Source organism: Plecotus auritus, assembly GCF_963455305.1.
Source record: "Plecotus auritus genome assembly, chromosome: 5".
In the NCBI taxonomy this organism is placed as follows: Eukaryota; Metazoa; Chordata; class Mammalia; order Chiroptera; family Vespertilionidae; genus Plecotus; species Plecotus auritus.
Window position 1 is genome coordinate 53352116 of NC_137776.1, and position 24512 is coordinate 53376627.

General features: G+C 36.5%; 1 protein-coding gene across 4 annotated transcripts in view; it reads left to right on the forward strand.

Annotated features, from left to right (window-relative positions):
- The window catches only part of LOC308247756 (sodium channel protein type 1 subunit alpha), a 129861-nt gene that overhangs the window by 34084 nt on the left and 71265 nt on the right, over positions 1 to 24512 (forward strand). For all 4 annotated transcript variants that reach the window (XM_080667270.1, XM_080667271.1, XM_080667269.1 and 1 more), the window contains one exon: positions 14302 to 14614. In XM_080667270.1, coding sequence (XP_080523396.1) covers positions 14351 to 14614 — 264 coding nt within the window. In that variant the 5' untranslated portion in view covers positions 14302 to 14350. The remainder of the gene's footprint in view (positions 1 to 14301; positions 14615 to 24512) is intronic.

The following is a 24512-nucleotide window of genomic DNA, read 5'->3' on the forward strand; positions in this document are numbered from 1 at the left end:
GAATGGGATGGGAACATGAGGTGGTACAAACATGGTTGTCTAGTTTCATCTTTCAGCATGAGTTACACACGGGGCACAATTTCCAAAAATGTGTGAAGGCTTGGAAGCACCTAAAGTTATCATAATAATCATTCACATTTTATAAATGGTGGCATTGAAGCTGAGGGAAGTCAAGAGATTATTTTAATGTCACATTTTTTTTAAAGAATTAGAACCGAAATGTGAACCAAGATATTCTCATTCTAAATCCTTTGCTTGTACCACAGAACTTTCATGGTTAAGAAAAATAAACCTCTGGCCTGGCCAGTGTGGCTCAGTGGTTGAGCATCAACCTATGAACCAGGAGGTCACGGTTCCATTCCTGGTCAGGGCACATGCCCACTCTAGGTCAAAAATGATTCCTTCCAACATTTTAATTAATTGAATCATGAATTTATCATTAATCAACAAAATAATACTTGCATGAATTAACTTAATTCCTTACATATCAAAAGCTTGTTTTTGATATTTGTTAAAGATGTTCACCCAGTCCATTATTCTATACTAGCGTCTCTCAATATTTGCCTATTGATAAAGTACAAGCCCTATATCCTAATCACCTGGACAGGTGTTTTGAGAACAGATTCTGGACCCAACTTCAGAACTCTAAAACAAAACCTTGGGGTGGGACCTTAAACTATGTATTTTCAAAGAGCTCTCCGGGTGATTTTTATATCCTCAAAGTTCAGTGTTTATTAGAAAAACAATAATCAATATGCCATATAATTTTGGTTCACAAATATAAAAATATTCCCTTAATTAAATTTTTATGTTACAGTCTTGGATTTCAAAGAAAGGAGAATTTTTATCTGAATAAAGCTCTAAAAATTTTCATTGTGGCCATATGTTTTAGTTCTCTTAGTTTAGTGATAACATGTGTGTTAGAATGAGATAGGAGACTAGGATAGTGATGTTGCTGTCTTATGACCTGTGTACTGAGCAGATGGCCTAGGATAAGCCATTGATTATGAATTCATTCATTCATTCATTCAAAGAAAACCATTTACTGAACATAGTGCGGCACACATTTTGGTTCTCTAATGTGTCAGATAGAATGATTATAGGTATATTTCTAGGGGAGTTGAAGGAGAATATAGGACACAAGAGATTGAATTGATTTAGTTCTTATTGAATAGTTGCACAATTTGCCTTTTTCCTTAATGCTCAAGTTGTCTTTTCTTCCTTTCTCTTTGGTGGAAAAACAAACAATGGAGCAGCAGTAAAAAGGGTCTCAACTTGCTTATGCAGCTGGCAAGATTTATCAGTTTGTGAAAATGTCCAAAGTGCTGAGTAATGCCTGCAAATGTAACAGGCCAGTCAGCCCCTTCTCTGCAGCTCAGTTAATGCCTCTACCAGTGCTATTCAATCCCTGAGTTTTAATAGCCCTGTTTCTAAGCCCTATTTCTAAAATGAACCTCAAACTAAATTAAACCCACAATAAGTTTAGCACTCATTTCTTTATTCAAATCAGTAGCATCAAAGTCTCTACTGTAAGGCCCCTCTGCTTTGGTTAATAAATTAAAATATTTAAAAGTTCTATGTCTCTAATTTCAAAAACCTTCTAAACAATTTCCTAAGGTCAATACCTTTCCTTATAGCCAGTAATGTTAGATTAGTTATGTGAGTTTAAAAAAAAAAGAAAGGAAAAGAACATGTTTTTTTTGTCTCGGTTGAAAAGAAGCAGTGCTACTCCAGAAATGGTTTTATTTGTAGCCTTGCTGCAGCCTCTCTCTGCCGCATTGGTACGTAGCTTCCGAACTCTGCATTGTATAACTTGCCCCTTCAGTTAGCTGTTTCGTTCTCTTTCCCATTAAAATCATCGTTCAGGAGGGGATAAAAAACAAAAATATAATGCAGGTTAGCTCATTATGTCCTGACATCTGTTTCATGCAGCCTGTGGTGCAATAAAGTGCTAGTAGCTGAAATAGAATGTAAATGTAGTTTGAGTTAATTTTGGTAAATTGTGTTATCTTAAGCACAAATCTTAAGGACATGAAATTTTAAACTTGGATTATTTGATTAGGAATGGCAAATAGAAGTATGAATGAACCAATATATAATATAAAATATTAGGTTTTGGAATATAGAATATGTTTGGAGAATTTTGCTTAAAAGATGAATTTTAATGAATAATTGTCCAATTAACCAAAATATTTGGTACATATTACTCTTCTGGGTGATAGGGGAGGTAAAAAAATTTTTGTAGCTATGTTCAGTGTACAATATAGTTACATTTTATAAGGAAATATCTGTCTCTGCACAGTGAGTGATAGAGACAATACAATTGACTCTTGAATAACATGAGGTTAGGTGTACTACCCTCCCATGCAGTCAGAAATCCATGTATAGCTTTTGACTCTCCCAAAACTTAACTATTAATAACTTTCTGTTAATAGGAAGCCTTACAATAAACAGTTGATTAACACAGGTTTTATATGTTATATGTATTATATACTGTATTATATTGAAATAAATCATGTATAAGTGGCCCTGAGCAGTTCAAATCTGTATTGTCCAAGAGTCAACTGTGTAAGCTGTCAACTGTGTGACTAGGGAAGACTTTATGGCCTGACTGTGTATAACGAGAGCTAAGTGTTGCCAATTCCTACTTGTCCTTATGCTTTTGATAGGAATTTATTGCATTACCTCTAATATTGAAGGGGGAATATAATTGCCTTATCTCTCAAAAAATATATATAGGTTTATGATGAACACAGATGTTTAAGAGTATTTTTCTTTTTGTTATATGGCTGTTTAGGTTTAGCAGTTTTATCCATAGTCATCTGAAATTACCTTCTTACTCTTTTCTTGTGAAATATGCATGTATCAGACCTATCGAGGCAAGAGTGAAGTGATAAAATCAACAGAGGAGAAAAGTCATTGATGTAGAAAGATGCACTACCCAAACCTTTGAGGATAATCTCACATTGATAAATTTTATCCTATATAATAAAGAGGTAGTATGCAAATTGACCATCACTCCAATACACAAGATGGCCTCCCCCATGTGGTCAAAGATGGCCACCCCCATGTGGACACAAGATGGCCACCACAAGATGGCCAGTAGGGGAGGGCAGTTGTGGGCGATCAGGCCAGCAGGGGAGAGCAGTTGGGAGGGACCAGGCCTGCAAGGGAGGGCAGTTGGGGGCAATCAGTCCTACAGGGGAGAGCAGTTAGAGGTGACCAGGCCTGCAGGGGAGGGCAATTAGGGGTTTCCCTTGAAGGGTCCCAGATTGGAGAGGGTGCAGGCTGGACTGAGGGACACACACTCCCCTCCCCCCCCCGTGCACAAATTTCATGCACCGGGCCTCTAGTAATAAAATAAACCTAACCAATTAACATGTGAGCAAACATATGATCCATGCCAAGAACTGGATTTTCAAAATTGTCTATGTGAGATTTCTGTTAAAAATGGAAGCCAACATCATTAGTATAAACATCATTATTTACACATATTGAGGCCATATGAAATTAGTTAACTTGATTTGCCCTGTGATTTCATTTTTCCTTTCCTCCAGATATACCTTCAAAAAAATGAGGTATTAGAACTGATAGGGAAAGGAAAAATTATGAGCACAGCACACACAAATTTATATTTCAGTAAACTATGTCATCACATAATGATTTTCTAATGGCTAAGGCTCTCAGTCTAAATGTAGGACACATATATTTCAGTACCTCATACTGTCAAAGCATCATTTTACTTAAGTGCAAGTTATTTCTTACTGGGTTGAGTGGTTTCTGGAGTTCAGGAAACAATCCGATGGTATAGTTGAAGGCATAATCTGAAAATAGTAATTGCACATAAAACTGGCCCCAATGAATTATTTTGCCAAATAAAATTTACCATATGGCAAAAAAAAAATAGAATTAAAGACAGGATAATATCTATTAGAATTAAATTTGCATAATAAAGTTCTGTGTGGAGCAAAAGTACAAGCCTATGGGCTACAACACCATATACAGTATATAGTCAAGCACGATATGGGAACTGATTTGAGTGGGCCTAGGTATTTTTAAAAATATATTTTTATTATTGATTTCAGAGAGGAATGGAGAGGGAAAGAGCGATAGAAACATCAACAATGAGAGAGAATCATTGATTGGCCCTTTCCTGCACTCTCCACACTGGGGATCTAGCCTGCAACCCAGGCATGTGCACTGACCAGGAATCAAACCGTGACCTCCTGGTTCATAGGTCAACGCTCAACCACTGAGCCATGCCAATCAGGTGGGCTTGTGTATTTTTTTAAATTCATTAAATACCGCCTCAAATATATTCCTAAACTAGGATTATATTCAAAGTTAACTTCAACTGATGTGACTGGCATGTTAGATCCTATTATGCTTTTCCAAACATTTAATTCAATAGTTATACAGTGCCCCAGGTTGCACAATTTTATAAATAAAAGTGATGTGTTATATAATTCTTGATTCCAAACATGCCTAGAATGCAGTGTTTTATTTTAGTTTACCATACAGTACTTTTTATCACGCTATTTATGTTAACTTTGCATTAGTATCTGAAGTTAATATAGACCATCTATTCAACAGAGTAATTAATTGTGTAGTCAATTTGAACAATGCATTTTATAGATATTGGATTGGCAAAGGCAGTCGTGGATTGAGTGAATTTTGTAGTTTGTAGTTTATTATTAGAATGTCCTGAAAAATACTCTTAAAAAACACAAATGAAGAGGTAGACATATGTTAGTTATGTGACCTTATTTTAAATGTAATCTGCATGTACCATGAAAACTTAAGGGTGGATAATAAAGTTATTAAAGAATGTAAATGTTTTAAACACATGTATGAAATATGTTGTTTAGTTAATCCCAATTGTAACACTAAATATGGATATTATTATAAACCAAATTAAAAACATATCATAAACATAATAAACTAAATTATTTCTAAAAATGAAATTTATAAAGCAATATTTCCTAGGCTTGTGAAATTTTATGGACAGCAATTTCTTCCTTGGGTGTTAAAAAAAGAGTTATGTGAGATCTCAACCATAAGAATAACATTGTACCTGGTCATTTTTGTTATTATTGGCAGTAATAGTCTTTTTTAAAACGGGTGGCAAAAACACCACAAAAGCATCTCAAATACTTCTCCACGATTTGTCATGCCCAGATGGTGTATGTCCCAGAATAGTAGAGGGACTCTACAAGGAGCTGGCAGTCATTTTGGCAGGAGTCTATTTTCTCTTCAGTGTGAAAATCAAGTCCTTTTAAAGATAGAATTAAAGATATATGAATTTTCCCCGCCTCAAATGATATAGTATAAGGTGGTCAAGATCCATAAATATTGTATGATTATGTTATAACTTTGGTGTTAGGAAACCTTTGGGGAGATTAAGTGGGACAGGTGAATTACATAAAGTGATTTGCTCAATTGATAACTAAAAATAACCAGGTTTAGCAAAATTTTTAAAGTTTTAGAAGTAAAATATAAATTGACTGTGGTAATATAGTTCATCAGGTTTCAAACCTGTATAATACAATTTCTAAATTCAAATATTATGAGCATTTTTTTTTTTTGGTCTCTTGTTTTTCAGATTTTTAAAGATTGTCTCTATTTCTGCCAAAATACTTCATTTACTAGATTTTTTTTTTGTGTTTCTCCAAGGAATACAATTCATTGTGTGAATACTAGTTTAATATGGCTACTGTGTTATATTTGCATACATTTTATTTAAGTTTACAGTCATTTTGGTACTTGAAAATTATTTCAGAACTAGAGGCCTGGTGCACGAAATTCATACACGGGGCGGGGGGGGGGGGGTCCCTAAGCCTGACCTGCACCCTCTCACAATCTGGGACCCTTCAGGGGATGTCCAACTGCCGGTTTAGGCCCAATCCCACAGTCGGACATCCCTCTCTCAATCCCGGACCGCTGGCTCTTAACCGCTCGCCTGCCTGCCTGCCTGCCTGATTGCCCCTAACCACTCTACCTGCCTGCCTGATCGCCCCAACCACTTGCCTGCCTGCTTGATCACCCCTAACTGCTCGCTTACCTGCCTGCCTGATTGCCCCTAACCTCCTGTGCTTCGGCCCCTGCCACAGTGGCTTCATCCAGAAGGACATCCAGAATGATGTCCAGAAGGTCATTCAGCTGTCCGGTCTAAATTAGCTTATTACGCTTTTATTATTATGGATTATTAGAAACTGGCAGGCACTGGTTTGGGAATCAGGAAATAAAAGTTCTGATTCCAGTTCTATCATTAATTAGTTGTGTGACCCTGGACAAATCACATATTTATTTTGGAGGTAGGAAGCACACAAATTCTAAATAAAGAAATATCACTTTGTTCTCTGTTAAGTAAGAGGACTGGATTAGATTATCTCTAACTTTGCTTTCAATGTTTGCTATTTCTTGATTTTATGATTTACTTATCTTTGTCTGATTTTCTTAAACTAATTTATTTAACATTTCAGAAGTTCAAAGGTTGAGGCAAACTAAATCTTCTCTTCGGAAAGCCTGTGTTGTAAACTCTAATGACCTGCTCCACATCAACATCAAAATACGATTACAGTACATTACAGGTTACATATATACTTTTGTCAGAAAGGAAACACTTAAAAGCTATAACCCATGACATTCTGAGACAACATATTTAATTCACTCATCAACTAGTTAATTTTTTTCCTTGTAAATTTCTTGCAGGGTTATATAAGGCATTCAGGGGTCCTCAAACTACGGCCCGCGGGCCACATGCGGCCCACCGAGGACATTTATCCAGCCCGCCGGGTGCCGCTGCCTGTCCTGCTTAGCAGCCAACTAGTTCCGGGCCCAAAGTGCGCATAGGAATTTGTTCATAGTTTTTTTTTAAACTATAGTCCGGCCCTCCAACGGTCTGAGGGACAGTGAACTGGCCCCCTGTTTAAAAAGTTTGAGGACCCCTGCAAGTTAAGTAATAGCAATATTCTAATAGATTACAATAACAGCAGTAGAAGTTTGGATGAAAAGATGAAATAATTGTCTCAGCATTGTTGGGGGAGAGGAATGGAGAGAGAGAATTACTTTTAGGTTTTAAAAACAGCATGGAATTTAAGGACATTGTTAAGCAAACAAACAAACAAACAAAAACAATTCCCTTGAAAAGTTACTGAATTATGTTACTAAATCCACAATGGCATCAGAATGCAAAGTTGTGGATGTTGAAAATCTCTTAAGGGCAATATGTAAAGATCATCCCTCTTTCTCACATGGATTCTGAACAAAGACAAACTGAAGACTAAGACAGCTATGTAGCAGAGTATCATCTTAAAACCTCATAGAGGTGTGCTTGGAGAGTGTAGCTTTGTGTGAAAACCCAAAGGGACTGTTAATCAAACTCCAGAGTTAGGCAGACCTACCCATCCAGGCCTGAGTAGTCATGGCCAGAGGTGCTCCCCAAAAGAAGTAGAATAGTAATTAATGTATAAATGGTCATATTTCTTCAAGAACAAAAGCATTTATAAGATTAAGAGCTTTGTGTGAAATGCCACAATGACAATGAAATACTCCATTCTGAGCTATTATAGATATATCTATGTGGGTGGAAAAATATAGATGTCCAAAGCAGTTGGAACTGTGAGACCTCATTAGTAATGCTTACGTTAAATGAAGCTTCTCAATCTGTGCTATGAAGGTAACCAAAACCATATTGCTCACCGAGCCACCTCAGAACAAAGTCTTTTGTCTGTGATAGATGCTTACTCAAGTCCAACATGTAATACATGTATAATCGCTGCGAAAGAGAAATATGAAATATCCAGAAGCAAAAAACCTCATCTAGACTAAAATATTTATTATAATAATATACGGAATGAAATAGGAAAGTCTTAGAAGTGATGCAGAACATTATCATTAGTAACTTTTAGATCTGACAAACCCCCTACAAAGGTGTAGTATTACTAAAATATCATTCTAATGCTACTGACTTAGCTCCTCCTCTTTTACATCAGTTTTATATCACCAGAATGTATTGTTGCTTTTATTTATTATTTGTTACATTCTAATAAATTTGTTATTTGTTGCTTTTATTTATTATTTATTACATTCTAATAAATTTCCTCCTCTTATTCTTCTTTCACCCATATTAAGTGATATTGGTCATAGTATTGCTTTACTTTACTATTTCTTTCCACTCGCAAATTCGACTTTGCTTATTTATAAAAATTTTCCCCCATAGCTTCTGGCTTCCATTTATTTTCTTTTGGATTATTTTTTCTTCTTTAGGAGTTCTTTTCTAATTGGTTTCTACTTTAATTTTGTTTGTCTTTCTTTAAAAAAAAAATCATCATTTTCCTATTGCCCACTACACTCCTTATTCCCAGTATCCTTTTGTTGTTCTTTGAGTTTTGCTGTCTGTTAACGTGTACTTTCTTTTATTTTTTTGTTTCTAGCTATTGTTACTAGTAGTTAGTCTTCTCTCTCTGTTCTGTTTTTTATTTTGTCTAAGTTGCCTATCATTATTCATAAGGGAAATATACCATCTCTTCGAAGTATTTTCTCACCAAGAAGAGTTATGTTGCTTTTCTCTTTTGAAAGGGCTCTTCTGTCAATCCAAACACATATTTCAATGCTTGTTCTCATGTACAGAGAAAGGTGAAAGCCAAAACTGCAGATTCTGTGTGGTTTCTCTCTCCCATAACTAATGAGGTATAATTTTAGAAATTAGGACCATTTAAAGTATTCAGTAAAAAATTTTACACTAAAGAGTGAGGTATGCCTGGCCAGTGTTGCTCAGTGGTTGAGAGTCTACCTAGGAACAAAGAGGTCCTGGTTTGATTCCCGGTCAGGGCACATGACCACGTTGCAGGAGGAAGCCAGTCAATGATTCTCTCCCGTCATTGATATTTCTATTTGTCTCTCCCTCTCCCTTCCTCTCTGAAATCAATAAAAATATATTTTTTAAAAAGAGAGAGGTATAATATGGATAGAAAACTCACGATTTATTTCTGTATTTTTTAGCAATGTACAGATTTTAAATATAATTCAGAATTTTTTCTATAATGTTACTGACAAAGTGTTAATATTCATTACATTTAACAGTTTTTAGATATTCCATATGAAACCTATTTTTAAAAATTTTATTCTTGTAATTACCATAATATAGGATTTATTTTTAAAACTATTTGAATATAAGATATACTTAGAGTTGAAGAAACACTTTCATTAACCTCAATATGATATCATTATAATATGGGTTAAATTGCTCATATATAAATGTTATTCCAGTATTTGAATTAATTTATAATTTTATATACTATATTTGAAGTGATCATATTTGCTAGTGTAAAATTCTTTTCTTCCAGCTTCCTGGTTATTTACTTCTCTAGATGGCACTGATTGCCAGTGATTAGGAAGATTTGCATAGAGGGCTTTCACAATTGGACTATTGCTGGACAATAAATAGGCTTTTAGTAAAACGTTTCTGTTCCATCTACACAACTTTATGGACAATGATCTCCAATGTGGCACTCCCTTAAAAGGCACAGATTGATCACGATGGTCCTATATATTTAAATATATAGGACCATGTATATAAAATCTAAACATATACATGTGAATGAAAGCACTAAAGCAGTGAAATAGAAAAGATGAAACCAAAAAAAATGGACAAAACATACCAGAAAAATGCAAAGAGAAGAAAATAGAAGTCATTTTATGGTAATAGACAGAGTTGTCTTTAGAGGAAAGAAATTACAAAAAGTGATACAAGAACTATGTAAGGTAGTAAAAGGTTTAGTTTATTCCAAAGATTGAATCATAAGCAATATCTACATTCCAGATAACATAGCATTAAAATTTATAAAACAAAAAGTATAGAAACTATGAAAATAAATAGGGACACATTAAAAATAGACTTTAATTCACCTACTCATAATAAATCAATTAGAATAAAAATATGTACAGATATAGAAGCTCTGAGTAAGATAAGAAAAAGGATAAATTAATGGACACAGACACGAGGGGGTGAGGGCATATGTTGGGGAGTGGGGGTGGCTGGGGAGAGGTCAATGGGGAAAAAAGGAGACATATGTAGTACTGTATGTAATACTTTAAACAATAAAGAATCTAAAAATAAATAAATAAATAGGAAGAGTTATATAAAGTCTTTAAAAAAATAAAAATAAGAACTAAAAAATTATCCAAGTCAAAAAAAAAAAAAGAAAAGGTAAATTGAATTGAAATATATTGAACTCTATATTTTTAAAACAAATAATAATCTTATTTTCTGTGTTCTGGGAAATCATTTAAAAAACAACCTCAGTTAGGACAAAAGGAAAATATCAATAAATTCTACAAACAGAAATGGTATAAACTATATTATTGGATTATAATGTGATAAAACTAAACTTAAATAAATAATTGGAAAAAATATATTAATCTATTATTTGGAAATTTTAAACACTTTGATTTACTATGGCTTCTACAATAAAGAGGAATTTTAAGTCAGAGTTTACTTTAAGAATTTTCTAGTTATTTTTGTTTGGTTGATTTTCCATATGAAGTTTCAAATAAGTTTGTATAGTTCTAAATCTTTTGTTATTTTTCTAGGGGCTACATTTAAATCATTCATCAATTTAGGGGAGTTTCACATCTTTATTATATTGTATTTCTATCCAAGAATAAGATGGGCTTTTTCATCCATTTATATTTCTTTTCTTTCAGTTTATTCAAAACTTTAAAAAAACCTCTTTTTATTCATAAAATTTTCATCAATTGTATTTTCCCCTTTAAAATAGACTGTTTTTGGTTCATAGCAAAATTGAGTAGGAATTAGAGTTCCTATATATGCCCAGCCCCACAAAAGCACCATCCACCATCCACAGCACACCAGAATGTCACATTTGTTATATCGATGAACCTACAATGACACATCATTATCACTCAAAGTTCATAATTTACATTAGAGTTCACTCTTGGAATTGAATGTTCTATGGGTTTGGAGAAATATATAATGGCCTGTATCCACCATTACAGTATCATACAGAAAAATTTCACTACTCTAAAAATCCATTAAAAAGTCATTGCCAAACCAAAGATCATGTGACTTAGCTATTCATCCTTCCCTCCCCCAATCCCTGGGAACCACTGATCTTTTTACTGTCCATAGTTTTGCCTTTTTCCAAATGTCATAGAGTTGGAATCAGACAGTATGCAGCCTTTCCAGATTGATTGACTTCTTCCACTTAGGGATATGCATTTGTTTTCCTTCATGTGGTTTCATAGCTTGATAGCTCATTCCTTTTTAGCACTAAATAATATTCCCTTGCCTGTATCCATTTATCTACTGAAGGACATCTTGGTTGCTTCTAATTATGGCAATTTTGAATACAGCTGCTATAAACATCCATGTGCAGGTCTTTTAGGACATAAGTCTTCAGCTCATTTGGGTAAATATCAAAGAGGGCAATTGCTGGATTGTATGGTAAGAGTAAGTTTTCATTTATAAGAAAATACCACACTGTCTTCAATAGTGGCTGTAACATTCAGTGTCTGTATTGCATTCCCAATAACAGTGAATGAGCCACATCCCTGTCAGCATGTGGTGGTGTCAGTGTTCTGGATTTTGGCCATTCTATTAGGTATGTAGTGGTATCTCATTGTTGTTTTAATTTGCTTTTCCCTGATGTCATATGATGTGGAGCATCTTTTCATATATTTAACATCTGTATGTCTTCTTTGATAAGGTATTTTTAAGGGCTTTGGCCTGATTTTTAAATTAATTTCTTTGTTTTCTTATTGTTGAGCTTTAAGAGTTCTTTGTATATCTTGGCCCTAACCGGTTTGGCTCAGTGGATAGAGCATCGGCCTGTGGACTGAAGGGTCCCGGGTTCGATTCCGGTCAAAGGCAGGTACCTTGGTTGCTAGCACATCCCCAGTAGGGTGTGTGTAGGAGGCAGCTGATCGATGTTTCTAACTCTCTATCCCTCTCCCTTCCTCTCTGTAAAAAAATCAATAAAATATATGTATTTTTAAAAAGAGTTCTTTGTATATTTTGGATAAGAGTCCTTTATCAGCTTTGGTTTTGCAAATATTTTCTGTGGATTGTCTTTTTATTTAGTTGATATTGTCTTTCACAGAGCAGATGTTTTTAGTTTTAATTAAGTCTAGCTTATCAATTATTCCTTTAATAGATTGTGCTTTCAGTGTTCATTAAAAAGTCATTGCCAAACCAAAGATCATCTGAATTTTATCCTAATTTATTTTGTTGGAGTTTCATAGTTTTAAAATTTACCTTTAGATCTGTGATCAATTTTGAGTTAATTTTTGTAAAGTGATGGGAACTGTGTCTAGGTATGTGTGTGTGCATATATATTCTATAATAATAAAAGCATTATATGCTAATTAGACCAGACATCCTTCTGGATGTCCTTCCTTCCGGACAAAGCCGCAGCGGGCGGGGGCCACGGCAGAGGCGGCAGTAGCCCTTGGCCGTGGCGGAGGTGGGCAGGAGCCAGGGCCAAGGCCCTTGCATGAATTTTGTGCATCGGGCCTCTAGTATATATATAAAATCATGTGGAGGTCCATTTTGTCCAGCACTATTTTTTGGAGAAGACTATGTTTGCTCTTTTATATTGCCTTTGTCCCTTTGTCAAAGATCAGTTACAGCTACAATCTTATTGCAATTCCTATATACAAAAGATGCAATTAACCGTATCATAGCTTGCTGACCTTAATGAGTTAATGCAGTATCCAAATAAACCTTGTGGCCAAGCAGTAGCATAGGCTCTGGGAAGTTTTGGCTCAGGAATACCTGTGAAATTTGAGCTCATATTAAATATGCCTGAAAATAATACATTTGGGATTTGGCCTCTGGCAACAGATCAGGTCTGACTCTGCTATCTGGAGTTGAGAGTTTTGCCTCAGGTTCTCATAATAGGACTATAGCACTATAGGACTATAGTATCAGCAAGAATATTATTATTGCTTTAGTGAAGAAAAATAATTCAGTTCCTATTGAGCTCGTGGTATCCTGTCTTCTTTCTGGTCATTTTTTCCCCTGAAATACGAGAACCCTGCTGTCTCCAGCAACTTTAGCTATCTTCCACCATGACCCAATCTAGAACTTTCTTTCTGGTTAGTCTTTCTGTCATTCTTAGTCATATCAATGACATTTGTCCAGTCTTTAATTGTCTCTTTCTGTATGTGTTCAAGTACGACAACCTCAACATGGCTAATGACATGAACAGATCATAGTTTTAGTTGTCTCAAATCTCAGAATAGATGAAGACCCAATCAGAACAACCTGATTGGTCATTAAGGCTGGTTGCAGCAAACTGTTCTGACCACCTTGGCCAGAGGCCACTTATCAGGACAAGAGGGTTGGACTTTTTAAAAATATATTTTCATTGATTTAAGGGAGGAAGGGAAAGAAAGAGAGAGAGAGAGACATCAATGATGAGAGAGAATTATTGACTGGATGCCTCCTGCATGCCCCCCATCAGGGATAGAGCCAGCAACTTGAGCATGTGCCCCAACCTGGAATCCAACTGTGACCTTCCGGGGCATGGGTCGATGTTCAACCACTGAGCCACACTGGCCAGGCACTAGAGGACTGAGTTTTATATCCTCTCAGAGACATCCTGTTGATGAACTAACCATTGTCTCTATGGGGCTACATCCTCATTTCTGCGTCTTACAGAGTGAACAGCCCATTAGGGACATAGTGGTATTTAGCCAAATGTACTTCAATTAAGGCTAGACTTGAATGACTTTCTTAGCTTATGGCACAGTTCCTGTATCTGCAAAGCATAAGACTGAATAAACAAGGTTGGTACACTTAATAAAACGCTAGATAGAAACCATGTCTGTTAAGCCATGGTCAAAGAAGCAGAGAGTAGAATGGTGGTTACCAGGACCTGTGGAGAGAAAAATAGGGAGTTTCTATTCAGGTCTACATATGTTCCCATTTTATATCAAGGACTCTAGTATATTAGGGTTTACTGAAAAGAAAGCTCTCATTTAAGACCAATTAGTGATTTTTTTTTTTCACTCCTGAAGTAACTGGAATAAGTGCTAAAAGTCTGCTGTTCAATTTCATGCCTATAGTTAACAATACTGTCTTACACACTTAAAAACTTTGTTAAAATGGTAGATCTAACATTAAATGTTCTTACTACAAAAAAGATTCACATTTAATAATTAATTTTCAATTTAATTGGAAACAATTTCAATACTCTAGTGTTTAATGCAAGAGTTTATATATATTGTCTTCTCTTAATCTCCTTAAATATCAACATTCTTTTTTTTTTTTTTTAGAACTTTCATATGTGGAGTAAATGGTGATTAAAATGTGCAGGATGACAAGATGGAGCAAACAGTGCTTGTACCACCAGGACCTGACAGCTTCAACTTCTTCACCAGAGAATCTCTTGCGGCTATTGAAAGGCGCATTGCAGAAGAAAAAGCTAAGAATCCCAAACCAGACAAGAAAGATGATGATGAAAATGGCCCAAAGCCAAACAGTGACTTGGAAGCTGGAAGGAACCTTCCTTTTATTTATGGAGACATTCCTCCAGGGATGGTGTCAGAACCTTTGGAGGACCTGGACCCGTACTACATCAATAAAAAAGTGAGTGTTTTTTATCAGGCACGTTTTGCTGCGAATTGCCTACTGCATACCTTGGATGGTTGTAGCACCAACACAGGCTGAATTAGCACAGTCTTAAGTACTCTTCTGTTTAAGAAATAAAAAATGTTTGCATGTGTTTATGCACATATGTGAGAAATGAATATATCATAACCGACGGAGCTGTCCCAAATGCACCACCACAAATACCTAATAACAAATTTAAGTTATAGGCAGCTAATTTAATGAACTAAACATTTCTACCCCAAGATCATATTTACTATAAAATTTTATGTTTTCTGTACTTGAAAATTCTGGAATTATCACATTATAAAGACTTCAAAAATATTATTATTAATTTCTTATGGAACAAAATTTGATGCCACAAGTGTTTTCAATTTCTAAACCATGTTATAAATAAATCAGTTAATTTCTGGAACATTTCTATATAAGCTCCAATTTAAAAAATTATTCAATTTTTTGTAAAAATATATTTATATTGATAAGAATTAACAAAAATATAGTATTCTGAAGAACGTGTAATGATATTTTAATGCCTCCATTTTCTGTATCCATGCTTGAAATAAGTACCTTGTATTAAGCACCCAATCTTTTATTAAGACCACTAGGAGCCCAGCGTGTCACCGCCCACTCTCGAGTTGCTGGTCTGGCCCTGCCTCTCTCTCGGCCCTTGAAGCAGCCCCAGCCACTGCTGATCAGGCCCTCCCCCAGCGTAGGTGCGCGGAGTCCCCTGCCGCCCTGCCCCTGATGCTGCGTGCACAACCTCCTCCTGTCTGGTTGACCCATTATGGCGTCCTGGTTAGTTAGCATATTTCTCTATTTTATAGATAGATAGATAGATAGATAGATAGATAGATAGATAGATAGATGATTTCACAAAACCAAGAAGAGCCTACAAAAAAAGATAAAATAAAAAATGATTATTTTATTGATTTTGGATTGCAACATATTTTTATCTTTTTCATCTGACACAATATACTGTTGAACTCTTGGTGGAAGGGTAAGGCACAAAGATTGTGATTAAGCAAATGAAATATTTGAGTTGGACATGGACCTTAAAATACACTAGGCTCTGTTTGTTGCTGACATAGTTCTTAATAACATGAAATTAGCCTTTGTCAAATGCATAAGTTTGGCAATTTTAATATGTGGATTTGAGACAGTCTTGTAAATCACTTCTCATTGCTATAGTTCCAGAGATAAAAAACAAAAAAACAAAAAACAAACAAAAAAACCCTCACCAAAGGATTATTAGCACTGTGTTTGTGTTTTTTTCTTTTAAGTTTCAGGATATAGCTGGTTTAAGTGTAACACACTTTTTAACAAGCATTTGCCCATTTTACATTAAAGGAAAAGATAATCATTTTCCAAAGATTTTATTTTTCTCTATTTAACATTACTTATAATATTGCCAAATCTTAGTAGGTAAGAGATTATCCATTTCCTAACTGCCTTTCAAATTATAAGAAAAGTTGCACTTTATCATTAAATCAGTCCTTTGGAATATAATTTAATTAGTCACCTGAAATGCTAAAGCCCAAATTAAACAAACTAGGAGGGGTTTATTTGTATGAGAAAAGTAAAAATGCAGATAATCAAATTATTTAAACATTTTAACTTATTGAAAAGTACTTCGTTATTGAGGTAATGACTCTGCTGTGTTCTAGACAGAAATTTATTCACCCCATAGAGTGTGTTAGTTTATTTGTAGATATTGGATATATTCAGTCTGTTCAAATTATGGGTTAGGGCAGTGGTCGGCAAACTGCGGCTCGCGAGCCACATGCGGCTCGCGAGCCGCGGTTTGCCGCTCTGTTGACTAATGAGTTTGCCAACCACTGCTGTAAGGCATTACCCTTACCCAGACGTTTTGACTTCAGGTTAAAGACATTAGTACATTATTAAAATGTTTTTTAAGTGTTTTTCCCTAAGGCAGTGGTCGGCAAACTCAGTCAACAGAGCCGCAGTTTGCCGACCACTGGGTTAGGGGGCTATATCCCCAGAAGGCCTTTTGCCACTCTAAGACACCCAGCCGCCATCTCTCCAGTAGTAAATACCTTCTAAAAATTGTTAAAGCTACACAGGGTCTTCATAAAACAGGGCTGGAATCTAGCATCCCAGCTCATATGCTATATCCTTACTTGTGAAACGACAAATGAACTTTTTTTTTCTTTTTCAAATGAATGTTTTGATAAAGACCAAACTAATGCAGTTTGACAAAAGCAGATACTCTTCATGTGAAAATCAGATAATCTAATTAATATTTCCGTTTAAATCAGGGGTGGGGAATGCTCGGCCTGTGGGCTGTGTAAGGCCCGAGAAATCATTTGGTCTGGTCTTGCCAAGGTATGAGGGGGTGAGTTAATTAAATGTTTGACCAAAGGTAGCAGGCTAATTTTTAAGTTGATAATTTTATATGATGCAAATGATGTTAAAAAATATCCAAATGGCCCTTGGCAAAAAAACGGTTCCCCACTCCTGCTTAAATTAGTTTTCACACTGATAACATTTGTTATCTTGAGAGGATGCCCCAAAATAAAATTATTAGTTCATAATGAGTGACATATAATCCTATATAATAAAAGGATTGCAAATTGACCCTAACAGCAGAATGACCAAGAATGACTAGTCTCTATGACGTGCACTGACCACCAGGGGGCAGACGCTCAATGTAGGAGCTGCCCCCTGCTGGTCAATGCACTCCCACAGGGGGAGTTCCACTCAGCCACAAGCCGGGCTGAAGGCTGCAAGTGCAGCAGCAGTGGCGGGAGCCGGCTTAAGCTGTTGGTTGGACATCCCCCGAGGGTTCCCAGGCTGCCAGAGGGATGTCTGACTGCCAGCTTAGGCCCGATCACCTGGGGAGCGGGTCTAAGCCTGCAGGGGGACATCCCCTGAGGAGTCCTGGACTGCGTGAGGGTGCAGGCCGGGCTGAGGGACCCTCCCCCCGAGTACACGAATTTTCATGCACTGGTCCTCTAGTAAAGGATATAAAGGCAGATGGAAAACAAAATTATGCAAACCCTTTTTAATACTAAAAAGAACTGTCTTAAAACTGAGTGTGAAAGACCAACTCTGATGGAATGACTAAGTCAGCCAGATTCTTGTGCTGATGTAACCCTTATAAACTTTGTTAGGTTCACATTCAAACTTGCCATTAACATCTTCTATCCTTATCTTCAAATGCACATTGTGTGAGGAAGGAAAAATATTTTGGCATTTTGGGACAAATCACAGTGAGCAAGTAGAACAACCTGATAAGAAAAATATTGTTATCAGGAAGGAGTTTTCTCCAAGGTAAGACACTTCCATTGCTTTAACATTGAGCTGACATCAAATGAGTCTTCAAATGTAAGTCATTCAAAGCAATGCAAATGAAACTTCTTACAAGTCCTTTAAAACCAATATGGTATATTTAGGATACCTGACTGAGTTATGTGTTTGAAATTTCACTATTTTGAATTTTCATGTTTTAAAACTTTCTCTAGATGCCTATACAGTTTTCTAGTCTTAAATTTTCTTTCATAATTGTATTATTTCATATGAAGGAATAATCTTAAATTCTGAATTTGTTTGCTATGATTAAGGTTTGAATGCTTAGCAAAATAATAACCTTTTAAACATAATAAATTTTTCTTTTGATATTTGATGACTAATTTTATTTTAGTGACTTGAATACCTGAGATTGGGAGAGTGATCATCATTAAAACAATGCAATACACATGCACAGTCCTCTGGCATAGCTATAGGGTCTAATTGTGGGAATGTCACTAGAGAAAATGCTTCTTAGAATGAGATTTCCCCCTATTAATGATATTGAGGATGTGGATTGTATTGCCTGAGTGAGTTGGAATATGCAAACCTCAGTTAGGCCAGTGACTTTCCCAAGATTTTTCAAGTGCAATAATTAAGGTGTCATTCTTATCTATATACAGTTTCTAGTTTCTTTCTTAATAAAAGGTAGAATAAACAAAGCAATACTAGTATAAAAACGGTTGCAGAATCTATTCTTTCTTTTATACGTTTGATTAAATTACATATATGTAGCATATATGGAATGTATTGTGTAAGAAATAGAAATGACACTAAGCTCTCTGTCATCTTCTACAAAGACAATTTCAGTGAGCTTATGGAATTGTCACTGCTGATGGTGTATTTCCAGATGGCATATGCCCACATATTTTTATTTTCTTTGCTCCAGTTTAAAGTGTGCAAATTACATAATGTTAAAAATTTTACTAAAATTTTTAAAGTAGTTTAATCCATGATCAGTGACACTGTAGTAGCAACTGAAGAAATCATAGCAACCATCTCATGAGCATTCCTGGTGCGTGGAAACATTAGGAACTTTCCAGACCCTCAGATGTTTTAAGCCTTCAGAAGTCCAAGGTAAGAACTAAAGAAAAAAGAGTGCTATCAGAATGCTGTCATAGAATTCCCCATACCAGTGAGCTCTGGTCCAGTGTTCTTCAGAATATCATTCAAGGTTCGATTTCTTTTATTTGCTTATTTACTGTAGTTGTGTGGCAAGGCACATTTGAGCTTGTGAACTCACCTTTTTTTTCCCCCTTATGGGATTTTTTTTCTCACAGTTACTTTTCATAGCTTGGGTTGATTTTGTACCATTTGGCTATGCATTCAAATTCTTCACCCACTCTTTATTTCAGAAAACTTCTCCCTTCACATGTTCTTAAAATTACAGATGACTCACTAGCACCATGGGAGGAAATATCCTTTTGACAGTGTGACAGTGTACTGACAATAAAATGAGGTATTTTAGATCTGTAGTGAGAATGGATAAGTTTGTTAATTATGGAATGTAGAAATTTGTCCTTTAAAAATGTCTCATGGACCATATAAAAACAACATATTCTCTCTTTTTATCAACTCATTTTTAAAAGGTGCATAGCCCTAGCCAGTTTGGCTGGGTGGATAGTGTCGGCCTGCAGACTGAAGGGTCCCAGGTTCAATTCTGGTCAAGGGCACATGCCTGGGTTATGGACTCGATCCCCAGTGGGGGATGTGCAGGAGGCAGCCGATCAATGATTCTCTCTCATCATTGATGTTTCTATCTCTCTCTCCCCCTCTTCCTTCCTCTCTGAAATCAATAAAAATATATTAAAAATTAAAAATAATAAAAAAATTTAAATGGTGCATATTCCTTCTTTATCAGGCCTCCATGAATTTGCTATTTTAAATTCATGCCTGGTCGTTATTGCTACAGGAATTTTTAGCTATTATATTGGGTAGAGAAAATTATTTACTTTGTTTTTAATTGGGTTTAGGGCATTTTTTTCTTGAAAAAATAATTTAATAATAAATCAGAAAAGTATATAATAATTAAAAGATTATGATTCCATAAATTATCATATGGATAGTCCCCGATTTACAATTTTTTTTGCATATTACTAGCTCTTCTCAAATTACCAGTCACCCAGTATCTCCCTTACATCTAACACAGTATAATTGACTTTCAACTCTTTCTCCTCCCCACCCATGATTTTTTCCTTAAGCCCCTTGTTTGTCACCTCTAAGCCTCTGTCTCAGAAAAAATCCCAAGATGATGATATTGGTAATTAAATAATGGTTAGGCTTTATTGAGTACCTGCAATGTTAGTAAGAGACCCTTCAAGTCAAAGTGACCAAAATGTATCAGAAACTAGTTTTTTTTTAAAAAAAGGAAGAAGAAAGAAAGAAAGAAAGAAAGAAAGAAAGAAAGAAAGAAAGAAGAGAGGGCGGGAGGGAAGGAAGGAAGGAAGGAAGGAAGGAAGGAAGGAAGGAAGGAAGGAAGGAAGGAAGGAAGAAAGAAAGAAAGAAAGAAAGAAAGAAAGAAAGAAAGAAAGAAAGAAAGAAAGAAAGAAAGAAAGAAAGAATCTGGTTTTAACATTGAAGGATCCAGTACCTACAACATCATCATCAGGATACAGTCCTTTTCCATTTTGGATTCTATTTTCACCCAAGCTAGCTGCATTGGTAGGCTGGCCCTTCCCACATGATGGCAAAAATAGCCACCAGTAGCACTAACCTAACATTCTACAGCTTAGTAACTCCAAGAAAAGGAACTCTCTTCAAAAGCTCTAACAGCTCTAACTGGTTTAGCTCAGTGGATAGAGCGTCGGCCTGCGGACTCAAGGGTCCCAGGTTCGATTCCTGTCAAGGGCATGTACCTTGGTTGCGGGCACATCCCTAGTAGGGAGTGTGCAGGAGGCAGCTGATCGATGTTTCTCTCTCATCAATGTTTCTAACTCTCTGTCCCTCTCCCTTCCTCTCTGTAAAAAATCAATAAAATATATTAAAAAAAAAAAAAAAAAAAAAAGCTCTAACAAAAGCCCTGGAATTGGTTCTAATTAGGTCACATGGCCAAGGGTTTGTGATGGTCTCCTTAGCCAGAGCAGTGTCACATGTTCACCTGTGTTGCCAAGGGGTGAGTCAGCTCATCAGAAGCCACAAGGGCAGACATGGGGCAGTGGTTTTTCTAAAAGGAAGAGATAAGGACTATTAAAGAAGGTATGTGAGGCAGCAAAAACTAGAGCTCTGTATTCTATACAAAATGTATCAGGGTACATATAGTTCTTATTTAAAACACATGTCCTCCCAAGATAGCTTTTGTCTGTATTTAAAAATAATGCAACTGAGGTGAAGTAATTTCCTAAGATCACAAAGATATTAAGTAAGAGAGACTAGATTTAACCTGATCTCTCCGCTTCCATAGGCCATTGCCATGCCACTTTGGGTCTGCACTTGTAGTAATGATACCAGTGGAAAAGATAAACCAGTGACAGAATCTAAATAAGCCTGTTACTGCTTTTCCTGACCCTCTATCCATGCCACTTTGCTGGTTGTACTCCTTTTCTTCCAGGCTGGCAGTATTTCCCAAAGCTGACTTGTCGCTCACTATTTTTCCTCCATCAGGAGCATCCCTTGCCTTTGCAAAAACTAAAATCTTAGAGACTCATTGGGTCTGCATTGGCTTCTAAAATAAGTAGATAATTACATTTCCCACCAGATTCTAGTTGTCTGATAAGCACCTTATTTTTCAAAAAGGACAGATTCGGGACACTTCAATTGTGTGCCTCTGTAAAGAAATGGCATTCAAATTGGGATCTGAGGGATAGAAAGGAGAAGAGAAAGAAGCATCTTCTAGAGAAAGAGAACAGTCTATCAGAGGATGTGTAATGGAGCTGAACTGTACTGAGAAGAGAATAGGATGAGGTTGGGATGTGGGCCTGGGGCCAGGCAAAAGGCCCCTTTTTGTACATCTGAAAGAGTTTGAAGTTTAAGGGCAAAATGAATTATCAGAAAGCTTTGGGTAGAGGAGTAACATGGTCCACTTTACATTTTAAACATATTTTTATTGATTTCAGAGAGAAGGGAGAGGAAGAGAAGGATAGAAACATCAATGATGAGAGAGAATCACTGATTGGCTGCTGCCTGCAAGTCCCACACTGGGGATTGATCCCACAACCTGGGCATATACTCTGACTAGGAATCAAACCATGACCTCCTGGTTCATAGGTCGACACTCAACTACTGAGCCAGGCCAGCCGGGCTCAAACAAAATTATTATAAGTTCTTACATTGACAGCCTAGAGCAGGGGGAGGGTGCATAGATCGACACTCCACCACTGAGCCACGCAAGCTGGGCCACTTTACATTTTAGAAGATCAAGTTAGGAGTCGTCTGGACACTTGGTCTAGATTTTTGACAATGAAGATGGAGAATAATGGGTAGGATCGGAATCTATTTTGGAAGTGTAACATTTAAGTATCAGAGGGAACAAGCTAATGGCATTGTTTCCTAAATATGGAATTTGGGAGGAAAGTTATTGAACAAAAAAGTTCCAATGTGAAAAGTGGCACTGCTTTCAGAAACATGTGTCCATATGTGTATATACTTGAAAGCCAGACAGACACACACTTTGAATCTTTTAATCCTTATCCTTCTATGGTACTTTAGAACTTAAGGGCATTCACAAGTTGTATTTCATTCATACTCAAAAGAAGTCTGAGGTTAGTACTACTATAATCCTCTCCATTCAGATGCAGAAATTGACATAAAGTTCTCACCAAGTCTGCACTAAAACTGAGCCTCAAATTGTTTTTTTCCAGTCAATGAAAAGTTAACTGCACAAGTAAAAGTATACCACACCCACCGTATGGGATAAGATACAGAGCTAAGAAAGGTTTGATCCCCAGATTTTATCATTTCACCTGCGGTTGTAGTTTTTTTCTCTGTCTGTGTAGAGGCAGAGGTGTCCCCACCCATGGCTGATGAGAGCCCAGATGGCACCTCCGATGGGTCGTCTCCTCCACTGGCTCTACCCCCGCCCCCCCATTTCCCCCAGCTACAGGCCAGGGACAACAATTTTACAGACTCTTCTCTACATACAAATTCTTCTCCTTTGCAGGAGCTTACAGCAAAGAAAATAACTGTCTGTGAAGCATTGAGCTCAGATATATGTTTTGTTGACTCATGCAATATTGCTTAAAATTTTGAATTAGTTTCAGAGATGAATAAATCTGTAGATTATACACATGCCCACTCTTACACACACACACACACTCACATACACACACACATACTCATGCATGTTTAGGATTTCTGATTTGCATACCAAAAATTGGCAGACACCCCTTGCTACCTAGCCTCCATGAACACTGTGATTGTAATTGCTGGCTTAAAGACCAATGTGTAATTAGGTAAAGGTTGTGTATTAAAGCTTTGAGGGCCCCAGCAGGCAAATGCCACAGGTTGTTCTTTAGGTTGATTATCCCTAGACTAAAGGGAAAAGCAGAATGAGACTAGGGAAGAAACAAGTTATTTTAATATCGCATGCTCACTTCAGGGTCAGGTAGAGAACCTGTGAGAGACCTTCCCATCCCTCCGGGAGCCAGAGAAGGAGGGAAATCTTGGCCTAAATCCACAGGTTATAACAAATAGGCAGGGAAGTAGGTGAGACCAGATGCCATGAATTTCCTCAGGATGAGAAATGTCCCTGGAGATATGCAATAATAGGAATCTCTTGACTTCTCCAAGCAGTTCTCTACCCCCAAACCTCTGAAGCATCTCTCCTCCTGCCAGGACCCATTCTACCCCTCCCTGCTGGAGCCTCTTCTTAAGCCAGCAGCCTGGAGCTGGAAAAAGTTTGATCTCACTTTTGGCAGAAGATAGAGCAAGGGAATTCTCCTAGTGCCAATGCCAGGGCATCATCAAGGGAAGAGAGGTGTACCTTGCAGCCCAACCTAGTACTCTGTTGTGGGAAAATATGTTCAAAGTCCTAAACAATTGACTTCCAAACACATTTTTGGAACACAATGTATGTTAAAAGTTGAAAATTGCTTGTTTTAAATTTTGAAGTGGAGGCATGAACTTAATAACCAATAGTGTATTCTGCATTTTCTATTGTCCATGATCATTGCTAAGCTTTCTCTGTTACTTATAGCTTTTGCTAATTAATCCATGTGTACAACATAATTATTGATAATTTGAGCAATTTAAAAGATCACTAGTTAACCAAAACAGATTCACAGCCCTGCTATTGCACAATCACCTGAGTTAATATTATTATTATTATTTTTTTTGTTAATCCTCACCTAAGGATATTTTCCCATTGATTCTTAGAAAGAGTGGAAGGGAGGGGGAGAAACAGAGAGAGAGAGACACATTGATTGGTTGCCTCCCACACGTGGCCCAACCAGGACCTGCAACTAAGGTACATGCCCTTTACTAGAATCAAACCCAGGACCCTTCCACTAAGCCAAAACAGCTAGGGTCTGAGTTATTTTTTTTTTTTAATTCAGGATACTAAGCATGAGAATCTCTACTGAATTGAAATCACAATACCTTTATAAGCTAAATATTCTTATTCACATTTTTCAAAACA